Consider the following 12,425-nt stretch of genomic DNA (forward strand, 5'->3'; position numbering starts at 1 on the left):
TTAAAATATATAGTAAATTATATATTAAATAGAGTAGCTTTTTATGGGATACATACAAGAAAACTTTATTTATTCGCGTTAGGGCTTCATTTTATTTCAATCACATTAAAAAAATAAAAATATCGTTTTGTTCGTTACATAGTCTTTCGTTCTCGACTCGCGTCTATTCCTAATTATAGCGTACGCTATTCTGATCAATTATTCTCTCATAAAATTTCAACAGACAAAGTTAAAACAAAAAATAGGAATATCCCTACGGTAAAAGGACGAGTATAGAAAGAAGGAGGAAAGGCATTGATCCTCATTAACATTTATGTATTACAATGAGCTTAAATCTAGAATCTAAGGAATCCATTCGACTTCGTTCGTTTCATAATTCCTTGTAATGGCTGCTCTGGTGTTCTCCTCAGGTTTGCTAGTACTTTTCTCTTCACTTCCGGACAATTTATGGTATACTTTGCTTCCTGCACTGGCCACCCATTGGACACCATCGCCGATTTTTTCTCCAGCTTTACGAACCACGTTTCCAAGGTTCTCAGCTGTAAAAGTATTCGGATCCACGTTGATGTCCAGACTATTGTTGCCACGAGGACATCCAGATTGAGAGATGATGCTCAAATCAAAAGGATCCACACCGGACTTGGCTAAAAATTGGCGTATGTCGTCCACGTAGCTCTTGTCTAATTCTCGGTGCCTGGAGAGGATCGTCGCACTTTGACGATGAGCGAACGTCAGCTTCTGGCATGTAAAGATACCAGCGTAGTTCACGTAATCTGTAGCGAATACTACGTGAGACGCACTCCCGGCTACACCTTTAAGTAAGTTAAATTGCTGGTTAGTATGAGTAATTGAACAATTTGTTAGGGGAGATGATGAAATAATGCTATAACATTTCATTTTACATATAGTATATAATATTTTATTTACATATAGCTTTAGTGTGGTAGTACCATGCCGCTATATACAGGGTGTTCCGACAATTGTGGTACAAATATTGCTTTCAAGAAAACAGAATTTGAAGATTTTTAGTTGACAACTAGGTTTAGTACACGCGCATGATAAATTTTCAAATTTACTTCCTTCCAGAACAAAGTCTCTTACGACAGAATTGTATTCTACATTTCTTACTTATTTTCATCAATATAGAACAACCTCTTGTCGGTTATTTACTTTTGTTCAAGGCGGAATTAGTCATATTCAAGTACTTGACAAATTTTCCAACTCGACTTTCTTGAAAACGAAGCATCGTTAATCATGGAACATGATACTTACTAAGAGGAAAACGAACTAGCATTCGTGCCGGCGTACTCGGTTCCGGAACGCTCAATTCACCGGTGTAATGATACTCGTGCTTCAATGGCGTAAGACCTGTACATAGAGAAGTCGGTTCATTACGGATAATTCATCCCACTTGCCAGACAGTTATCCTATTGACATGCTTTTATGGGTCCTGATGGGATCCGACGTTCACCTTCTTTATTAATTCAAAAGCTTTCAACAATATATATATATACACCCAACGCGACGGCGACATCTATAAGAGAAAATCTTGCCCTGTTAGAAACTTCGCCGCCGACTATTGTTACTATAGTTCATAATGTCAGATGCATATTTACAATCTCTATTATCCTTTGTGTCCCTACGAATCTTGTTTGAGAATTTACTCCTTTCATTGTTTCTCTTTGAATTTTAGATTTCTTCAAATTCTGGACACTTTTTCTATCGTTAACCACGTCGTTTTCATTCGACTGCGAATGTATATGCATTTATGGAAAATTTAAAGGTGCAAAAGTACATAGAACGCAGGTAATGCCCAACAACATCATAATATTATACTACTTAAATATGAAAAATATTTGAATTCAATGTCTTTAATTTTTCTTTAGTTCTTTAATTCTATTAAAAATATGTAATATTTAGGTGAGAGATCCTCAATTTATTGATCACCTGGATTTTCTTCTTCTTACCTAATATTGGGTGATTGGAATCCTGCGTTATGACGTATTCGCCTGGTTCTTCTCCACGAGTATAATTGTAAGTGATGCAATTGCTAGCAGTCGATGTTTTCTGGATTACGTACCACACACCTAAAAACTAAATTTCCTAAATTATTATAAACATATGACAGAATGAAGTTAAGAAAATTTATTATAGAGGAAAATATAATTAACGTACTTTGTTCATTTGAAATCCCGACATGGGTGGCACGATGGGGCAAGCCCCCATGTGATATGTGTGTGGTCTAGCCAGGATAAAGCATCCCAGTAGGAATGTTAAAAAGAATAGGGTCTTCATCTGTGAAAGAAAATTTTTATATTAGAAAAAGCGGGAACGATAATTATAGTAGTGATCTTATTATTATTAAAAATTTTAATTTTTATCAAATAACACTTCTAATTGTCAGCTATATTTCTATATAACAGGAAAATCTCTGAGAAATAAATTATCAAGTTTACAAAGTCAATGATTCCCCTATAGCAATATAATTTACTTATATAAAATTATTTTTATCTTTATTTTAAGATAAATGTATAAAGATATCTCATTTCGTAAAATAAGTCATAAATGATAGTTGTAACAGTAAACAAAGAAACTTAAACTTAAATCGATTCGTCGTATGTAACTTAATGATACGACTCGTTATCAGGGCTCTTGAACCTGAAACAAAGAGCGAAAACCATAGCACGTCCGGTAACGCTTGAATTTTCTATAGCGACAAAAAAAGATATCACGAGGAGCAAAGACTAAGATCAACCTTGGTGACCTCAGGGCTCAGTTCCAGAAACCATTTATCACAAGAGAAAAGTCATGTTCACTTTATTATTCACGGTTGAAAGGAGCACGATATATATACCTCGCACCACTACAGCGCTAATTAGCGTAAGACGAGATAGACAGGCATCAAGCCTTTGTTTGTAGAATTATAGATTTATATAACAAAGTAATAAGCCAAGAACCTCGGCTCGTTTAATGCTATTCGTAATACAGAGATATTTTTCCTTGAATGAAGAAAAAGAACTAAATTAATACCATTTTATAACTATCTTAAATGCCTTACAAAATATTTAATAAAAGTTAGCATTTTTTTAAATGTATTGAATAAAATTTATCAATAAAAATTACTATAGCAAATACTATAATAGAGTATTCTGGAGCATATGAAAATATGAATCCTGTTTAAATATGTCTACTCAAGTGGCGACTACCATTCATAGCGTATTTAAATTGCAAACGCAAAGATAAATGCAAGTACAATGTACCTACTGATGTAAAACATAACGTGTTTAATATGTTAAATTATACGAGCATACTCACTGTTAGGTGACGTTGTCAAGTTCTGAACTGGTACTGTAAACAGTAGCTTCAGTGGAAGATTTTATGAGACATTCCCCACTCTCAATCCAATTATGGGTCACGCATACTTTGAACGGATCAAACACGTTATTTCTAAAGAATCTGTAGAAGTACATCGATTTCTTTTGTTGCCTTTCGTAAATCTTGTTTTCTTTTTTTCTTTTCCATTATACTACAGAATTAGTACAGAACACAATATAATTAAACCATCTTTGAACATTCTGAATCATTATTTTATAACTACATTGTATCATTTTTATAGAAAAATGAAAACAACAGAATCGATATCTTTTTTTTAAGTATAAAACATCGTAAATATGTAATATCCTATGATGTTAAATTTATATCTATTTTAATAATAGGTTATTGTTTAATGATTTATTACATACGAAATATGAAATAGAATTTTTTAGATCTTATACGTATCTTTTCTCACAAAAACCAGTTTGTTTATGTCCATTAAAAAAAAGCTGAAAACACGGGTGCCACATAATTTCGTTTTACGGCTGCTCGCGATGAGTCATTTTTGTCCGTAACTAAATCAAGTTAGTCGTTCTAGGAATTTGAAACATCACGTATAGTTTTATTCTTTTTATTTCTCTGTGTAATAATGTAACTTAATTTACATTATGAAATAAAAGAGAACTGAAAAATCACACTTACAATGAAATATAAATCCTGAAATTTGACGTTTAGAGCAATACATTTAAATAAAATGTCGTCATTTATTTCAAAATAAAAGTAGAGATGATATATTTTCTTAATAAGCGTGTGAATTTCTCAGTGATACATATAATATGGCAACAGTGATATATTCTCAACTGAATTCCTAAGACCTAGTGTGCTATCTTCCTTAAAATACTTACAATCCTTACTCCGAATTGAGAAAAATAATTTTCTTATTCAATATATAATGCAATGATATTTAAGGACACTTGTGAACGCACGATATTTTGAATGGAATGAATAAGTAATAAGTGAAGAAGAAAAATCTAAGGTAAATCCTAAGAATATACAATAATATCACCACACAGCTTCATGAATAACGTTACACAACTTTTATACAGCAGAAATGAATCATTCAAACATTAATCTCCTACACAATATTTTTTGCTCGAGTATACAATGATTTATTACAACATCTATTAAAAATTTGTGATATCATTCGAATATATCATAGCAAAACAAAAGTTCGTTACATAAATTTTCCATAATGTGAAATAATGAGTGAAGTGATAAAAAGAATTGTTAAATGCGTTCATACGTACGAATAAATTAACATTTCAATATACCCTGAGACATATTCTCTATGCAGTCACACAATTAAAACGTTACAGTATCTGTGTAGGATATATTCTATCCATTTGTATCAGTCTTCAGTATTATAGCGATGGTATTTTCGACATATCTAAATCGTTGAAGTAAGAGTGTTTCAGAATAGCACGTGCCGATATTCTGTGCACAGGATCATAGATAAGCATCATTTGTAACAGATCAAGGCCGTCTGCATCTAATGTTTTAACTTGTGATTCCAAATTGTTTGTTATCCAATTTGGAAATGTAGCTTTATAATCTGACAATTGTGTTACGCCAGGCCATATCTCTTCGGTAGGTGTCCTCAGTATCCTGCAAAATATCTGTTATTAATTTATATTCTATTAAATAGCAACCTAACATAATATACTCAACACACCGAAATATTCTAAACAACTGATCAATTTCACTATCTCCTTGAAATAATGGTTTCTTTGTTGCCATTTCAGCAAATATACAACCTATACTCCAGATATCAATGGCACACGAATATCTATTAGTACCAAGAAGGATTTCTGGAGCTCTGTACCATAAAGTGACTACTTCATGTGTATATACTCTGACTGGTATGCCAAAGGCTCTTCCAAGACCAAAATCAGCTACCTTAATCAATCCTGATTTGTCAATTAATAAATTTTGTGGCTTTAAGTCACGATGCAATATTCTGCGCTTATGACAGAAAAGAATAGCACGTGTAATCTATAAAAACAAATTAGAAACTTATTTCAATTTCCACAAAAGTATTATATAACATTTATTAATCCATATAAGTCCATGACCTATCTATTACTTGATTATATTAACAAAGTTATTTGACTTAATATGATTAATATCAAATATGACTTGACTTAAATCGTGATACAGCCTGTGTAATGGAGATTTTACTTTATACATTAGGAATATATTGAATACCTGAAATAAATAGGATTTAACCATTTTTGGCTCCATTAACTTTCCAGTACCTAAAGTATCCATATATTTCTTCAAATCCATAGTAAGATATTCGAAAATTAAATATAATCTGGTTTCTTCCATCAGAACATCCATTAGTCTGACAATATTGGGATGTGGCAATTCTTTGAGCAAAGAAATCTCACGAATCGCTGTGGATGGTATTCCTTCATCATCGCTTTCTAAACGAATCTTTTTCATTGCTACAATCTCTCCAGTTTTCTTGTGCTTTCCCTTGTACACTACTCCATATGTACCTAAAAAAATTTTGTTTGCTGTAATACTACTCTTTCATTTTCACATAAAACAACAAAAATCACAATCTACATTAGAAAAACAAAATATAAAAAATATACTCACAAGCAATTACTTTACAACTCGATTAGATTTCTTAATAACTACAACTTTTAAAATACTTATCTTTATTAAAAGGTTATTAAACTTTGATATGAAACACGAGTCTAAAATTTGCATAATCAATTACAATATAAATTACATTAAAGACTACTAAAGTTGTCTACATTTTCACATAGAATTGGACGAAATATTTTTGGATAACGAATAAAAAAAATTCTTGAGCAAAAAATTAGTTATAGAAGCCCAATTTACAAAATACTATTCAAAATAATTTACCTTCACCGATCTTTTCAATTTTCACAAAATTTTCCATGATAGATGCTTGTTATTAAATAGAAAGCTGACAGATATATTCTTTGAAACGTTAATATTTAATATAACTTGAATATGTATCAGAAACTTTCCACGTATACCGTCACGTAACGATTAAATTCAAATGTCGGTACGCCATGATATATATGTTTGAATGTGCAATGTTCGGTATAGTTCGTGACAAGTCGGCATTGCTCTGGCCAATCCTGGCATAGATACGTCACGAATTGCAATAGTGACGCGCTCATGGAAGTAGAGCGGTTGCCAGCTGTTGCTTCTAAGCCCGCGTTTTTCCCCTATCCGAGTAAAAATCGTAATTATTAAACTGCAGATCTTTAATATATTTCATAATTAAATATTTCATATTTTTATTAACATAACTAAAGGAATGGAGATAATATTTCTTATATATATTTTTGCATATTATGTGCATTTTGTACATCTTTGCACCTTTAAATTTCCCCATAAATGCATAAAAATCTAGTCTAGTAATTAGAATCACGAAACAGATTATATTTTAAATGAATAACTTAACAATATTGAGTTTTAATGAATTTACATAGCGACAGATGTTTTCTGGATTTAAATATTGAAGCGATTTGAAGAATTTCAATATTATGAAAATTTGAGGTTCGAAGTTATGATCCAATACTTAGAATTCTAGAATCCTGAATCTTTCAAATTTGTATGTCTCTTGAAAGTTTTGATAGATTAAATAATTTTTTAAATTAATATCTTCGTCGCACGAATTTTATATATTTCAGCCTGGAAGTCACGATATATTGAAATATACTACAACATAAAATTTAAATTTTTACGAAATATTATATTATATTTGTGTATTTTTTTCCAAGTCAATCACATTGTCAAAAAGTTGTTACTCACACTACAAAACATTTAGTAACGCGGGTCACCGACAATCCCCGTGGCAATCAACGTGTTAAAGAAAGATAAGAAGCTCGATTTTTATTCATAGTGTGTAACCTAATCGGCATCATTTAGTGCAGTCACGTATGATTTACGATAATGATCTGCGTTAAATTGACTTCTTCGGATCTAATTTATGACTTCAGTTATTAAAAAGAAAAGATTTTTAAAGTCATTTAAGAATGTTTATTTTAAGAAATGAGAAGAAAACATATGATTTGTGTCAATATATTTCTTATGTATTTGTACATACAGCATATAGGTACAATGGGAAATTATATAAATTGGTGTTGCAAGCGCATTCGTAGAATAACAGGACTGCCATCATCTTTCCCACTTTTTTTCATGAACAAAAAATAAAAAATAATCATCATCATTAAGTCGAAAATACAGAGTACTTTCCTCATCCAGATCCTTAACAAATTTATTTTTCTTTCTTCAATGTTTACAATATAATTACACAACTACAACAAAATTGCTCGGATGTTTTATCTTATAAGCTTTACAATTATTTTCTATATTTTCTATTTAGAACGACTTCGAAATAAAAACTGTTTCAAAATCGACCTGATGAAATTGTCAAAATCAACAGGCAAAAAATCCAGTTGCACCTGTGCTGGGTGTTATCAATCCTAAACTCACAGTTCAAAAATGGTTCTCCATTCTATCGGGGGAATTGATAACCACCGGTTGCATAGCCAAGTCCAACACCACGCTGTGTATGTGTTGTAGCACGTGCTACCTCATACTGTTGTTCCATATTATTAAACATTTCTTCCTGCTTTTTCAGTATATCTGGTTTAGCACCCGCTGCCGGAGTAGTCGGCAAATCATCTTTAATGCCCATCAATCGTTTAAACTTTGCTGTTACTTTCCCATCTTGGTCATGAGTGAACGTTGTTCCCACCCAGGTGTTTGCAGTAGAAGCTGCTGTAGACGTTTTACCTTCGTCTTGTTTTGACTGTAAATAATAATGTTTCATTAAAAAAATTATATTTCAATGTGATGATCACAACGAAAAAATAAAAGTATAATTTTGTTTATTGGTGTACTTGGTTGTATTATATTTTATGAGAAAACTAATGACATGCTTAATATTTTCAATATTATCCGAAATCAATTTCAAGAGGACCCAATTTAACAAGAAAACAATTTTGATAACATACAATTGGTTGATAAAATATTGTAGTTTAAAGTTAAAAAATATGATTTATCCTCCCTTTCCCCTGTGATCTTCATATAAAATCGATTTAAAAAATCATCAATGATTACCTTATTTGCCCATAACAGTTTCCTCTTCTGTATCTGTTCCGCGTACTTTCCTTGCGTTGCCGTGGCTAAAGGATTATAATAATTCTGTTCGTTTTGAATACCGGGCGTAACAGTATCACCTTCCGGTGCTTTAAGTTCAATTCCTAATTTCTCTAATTGAGCTAATTTGTTTCTGCCTTTTTCTTCCCTATAGCTCATCGTCCTAAAAGGCGGCGGAGCCCGGTCTCTCGATCTAGATCTCGATCTCGTGCGATCTTTTTCCTTGTGATAATTCCCGAATCGATCGTCCCGGTACCGATCCTTCGATCTGTCGTCTCTAGAATGCCGGCGATCTCGATCTCGATCTCTGTCCCTGTCCCTGCGTCTATCTCTGTCGTTTCTATCCCGGTTTCGATCTCTTCGATCATCGCGATAGTGATGATCTTTGTCACTCTTTTCCCTGTCGTCACTCTTCTCGTCCCTACTCGATCCCAAAGAACTCTTTTCCTTTTTTTTATCATCATCGCGAGATTTTCTATCCTCGTCCCGACTTTTCTTTATATCTCTGTCCCTGTGGCTACTTTCTCGTTGTCTTCTATCATCGTACGATGGCCGGCGCCCCTTATCGCTCATATGTCTATTACGGTCAGATTTATCTCCTCGTTTGTGCTCGTCTTTCGAATTTGCTGTGTGATTCTCATGATCAGATCGCCTGTAAAACGATTACGTTCTGCAGGGTATACCACACAGATTCGTATTATTATTCTGTATGTAAGGCAAACATTATGGTGGTAATGTATGTTGCAAGTTTGTTTGTTTTTTGTCTCTTACAAAGTTCAAAGAATTTCATTAATTTAAGTTTAGAGATGAGAATACGCATATAAACAAACCAGCTTACCTCTGGTCTGAGGGGGAAGGTAATGTTCGGGATGAGTCTGTTTTTGATTGTGCAGCCGGACTATGTGCCCTTTCACTACTAGATTCCCTGGATGAATTGTTGTTGTTACTTTCCTAGAGAAATAAAAATTATCCACGTTACTATACACCTTTCACATATTCTATTAAGCGAAACATAAATCTCAATTTACATTGCAAGAACTATAAGTATAAATCAAACATTCTTTTAGTACCCTCACAGTTTGGCAAAAATCAATTTTTCGTTTACTGTAATGTTGTAATATAATTTCTCTTTCTAAACTTTAAGTTTATTCCTTTAAATTGTAAAATTTACAAAAAATAATTCACAAAATTTCAGTGTATGTAAAAATTGAGTTTTGCAACAGTTATAATTACCAGGTAAAAATTACTACATCCTAATACTTTTGGTATTTAAAAACAGAGAGCACTGTTAAAACATAAGTTTCATGAAAATAACATAGAAATCTTTATTCACTGTAAACTTTTTCCAGTCAAATTTCTGGTAGATGAACAGAATAAAAGGAATATAAGGGCCCTTCATATTTATCTGCTTTAGCAGGTACTTATATTACCCGAATATGTTTGTACATGTGGTTTCTTTGATGGTTGATTTTTTATTAGTGTTACCTTCTTCCAGCTTCCTCTACTCACCTCTGTCTTCTGAATAGGACTTGGGGTAGTCTTGAAAGACCCTCACACAGCATAGACCTTGCCGAGGTGCGTAGATATTGTATCATGTATTACCAACAGAGCTACGTGTTAATATTTTCTCACGAAATGGCACCATTCCCATTTATTTATTATTTAAATTTTAAATATGTCAATCTCTACCCTCATTGTTTCTGCCACGCGGTAAATCAGGCTTTAAGGTCATGTCTTAAACTTCTCAGAATTTTGTACATCATGAATTGTGTTTTGGTAATATTGTTATAGCATATTAAAAGATAATGTAAAAATAATAAGGGGTAAGAGTGCATTGCATCATAGTGATATAATGTAAAACATATGATTTCACTATATTGATATTAGTCTAAAAAAATCGTCATAATAAGAAGATATCATTATCAGAAGGTATCATTACATTATATATATTGTCTTATATCCTTCATTAGTATTTTTTATAAGAAATAATTAATCACAATTGTTTTAGTTCATACAAAACCACTATGAAACAATTTTTTTGCTAATTTTAATGCAAGGCTTTTTAATTTCCTTCGAATGTTTAATACAGAATATAGGTGCAATAGGAGTGCTATTGTGAAATTGTATTTTATTTACATGGTTTTGACATGACCTCTAGAAACCAGGTATTGAACCATTTTTTTATATATATATCAGGCATGACCCTATACATATGTACAGCCCCCATAAAGATACCACATCTTCCTAGTAATTGTTGTAACATTTTGTACTTATTATCACAAACAAACATTTGCAAACATTCAATTCCACTGTACCTCACTCATGTCCATTTGTACTGGATCGTAGTTAGCGTCACTGGCCCTTTTATTGGTATCACCATGCATCCCATATGGTATCTTTAAAACACAATATTCAAGATAAAATGTCAAATAATTTAGAAGGAACAAATATTTCATACATTACAGACATTAATTAATATTAGACTAATAATACTCCCATAATGAATATCTATAAGAATATCAACTGAAACTTTCACACTGTTAATTCATAAATTAATAACTCAAAATTAACAATATTCAATAAATTTGCAATTAAAGAGATGAATATAGTAATTACATATAATTCGTAATATAAATAAATACATTTCTTTATAAGCTCAAGTAAATCATATAAAATAAATATATAGTTAGTAAATATTTAAAGAAACATTTTATATAACAGCAATTTTAACAAATAACTTTAATGATTTTTATGAATTGTTGGTGTAATCCACATAACAATATGCTATTTGCATTGATCCTTGAAGAGTAGTACAAAACAATCGGTTCATCTCCAGTCGTTAAAGTAATTACTGAATGTTCTACTAATTCATACATTATCAAAATATAATATATTTAAATATAAATATAATATTAATATTAATATAATAAAATATTTAGATCAAATATGACATTATTAAACAGGGAGCCACTATACATATATTCTTCCTGCGGAAATCGTTTCATTACATCATTCAACATATCAATTAAATTTTTCATTTTACCGACTTGAATACTTCCTGCAATTCATATTTTCTTACCGTACATGTCTACATTATATACGTATATCAGTGTGAAAATTTCTTAGAACGCAGTGACGGTCTGATAAAATATATCACTATGCATCTATTTACGTAAAAAATTTGGCTGAAATGAAAGACATTGGTGTGCCATCGCAAAATTAATGATTAACAAATTATACATTGACTTAAGAACCTATCCTAGAAGCCATGTCGTGTATGTATACGAAAAGTTTCTTAAGCGTCATGGATGCCTAGGTGAAAATACGCCATCAGTAAAATAATCTAATATTTTATCAACAAGTACACACTCACCTTTGGATCTTCCGAATTGTTACTATTGTCTCCGTCACTAGCGTAATTCGCTAACGAATCCATAATGGCGTGAAAACGAGGCACGAACTTTCCGAAATTGTTACGACTATCGCGACGCGTCGATCCTAGGCTGCCTTGCGCAGAAACGCCATTGGTCGAGAGTCGAAAGAGAATGTTTAACAAGCGTGTATTTATGCTTTCATAGCGCTTCCATCGAATGAGGTTATCGAAACGGAAATGGAAGAAGAGAGATACAGGAAATGCAGGACGAGCGGGGAAATTAGGCGCGAACCTAAAAATCTTCGCGCAATTTTTTACCAATTAGTAGCCAATTGATTCAATATTGATTCACTACATTTAACTACTGCTGTTTATATATATATTACTGTATCTATGTATTATAATATTACATATGTCATAATGTTATATACATTTCCATTGGATCAAAAATACATTCTATTATAACAATTACGAAAGATAAACAAAAATGACAGTTTTTATCTATGGTAAAAAATAAATTAGAATA

The 12,425-nt window shown here is 31.9% G+C and overlaps 3 protein-coding genes and 1 long non-coding RNA gene across 5 annotated transcripts; 1 reads left to right on the forward strand and 3 right to left on the reverse strand.

Annotated features, from left to right (window-relative positions):
* Positions 1 to 64: 64 nt before the first annotated feature.
* LOC139993675 (apolipoprotein D) lies at positions 65 to 3,457 on the reverse strand. The gene is made up of 5 exons (XM_072015606.1): positions 3,316 to 3,457; positions 2,176 to 2,295; positions 1,968 to 2,094; positions 1,273 to 1,368; positions 65 to 812 (listed from the first exon to the last, which is right to left on the reverse strand). The coding sequence occupies exons 2-5, from the start codon at positions 2,293 to 2,295 to the stop codon at positions 343 to 345; spliced, it is 813 nt and encodes a 270-aa protein (XP_071871707.1). The 5' UTR covers positions 3,316 to 3,457; the 3' UTR covers positions 65 to 342.
* On the forward strand, positions 1,367 to 5,408 carry LOC139993678 (uncharacterized). Its single transcript, XR_011801431.1, has 3 exons — positions 1,367 to 1,806; positions 1,921 to 4,962; positions 5,118 to 5,408. It is a non-coding gene; the product is annotated as an uncharacterized lncRNA (long non-coding RNA).
* Cdk1 (Cyclin-dependent kinase 1) lies at positions 3,931 to 6,484 on the reverse strand. Its single transcript, XM_072015605.1, has 4 exons — positions 6,253 to 6,484; positions 5,581 to 5,876; positions 5,048 to 5,367; positions 3,931 to 4,980 (listed from the first exon to the last, which is right to left on the reverse strand). The coding sequence occupies exons 1-4, from the start codon at positions 6,287 to 6,289 to the stop codon at positions 4,737 to 4,739; spliced, it is 897 nt and encodes a 298-aa protein (XP_071871706.1). The 5' UTR covers positions 6,290 to 6,484; the 3' UTR covers positions 3,931 to 4,736.
* Positions 6,485 to 7,432: 948 nt separating this feature from the next.
* Positions 7,433 to 12,158, reverse strand: LOC139993776 (uncharacterized). 2 transcript variants are annotated; one of them, XM_072015813.1, is made up of 5 exons: positions 11,900 to 12,158; positions 10,842 to 10,922; positions 9,365 to 9,477; positions 8,488 to 9,178; positions 7,433 to 8,176 (listed from the first exon to the last, which is right to left on the reverse strand). In XM_072015813.1, exons 1-5 carry the CDS (start codon positions 11,960 to 11,962, stop codon positions 7,880 to 7,882), a joined length of 1,245 nt encoding a protein of 414 aa, XP_071871914.1. In that variant the 5' UTR covers positions 11,963 to 12,158; the 3' UTR covers positions 7,433 to 7,879. The 2 variants fall into 2 exon arrangements, with proteins under 2 accessions (XP_071871914.1, XP_071871915.1); XM_072015814.1 differs by lacking the exon at positions 11,900 to 12,158 and adding an exon at positions 11,606 to 11,737.
* Positions 12,159 to 12,425: the final 267 nt, after the last annotated feature.

The sequence above is a fragment of the Bombus fervidus genome, chromosome 13 (assembly GCF_041682495.2).
Source record: "Bombus fervidus isolate BK054 chromosome 13, iyBomFerv1, whole genome shotgun sequence".
Taxonomy (NCBI): domain Eukaryota; kingdom Metazoa; phylum Arthropoda; class Insecta; order Hymenoptera; family Apidae; genus Bombus; species Bombus fervidus.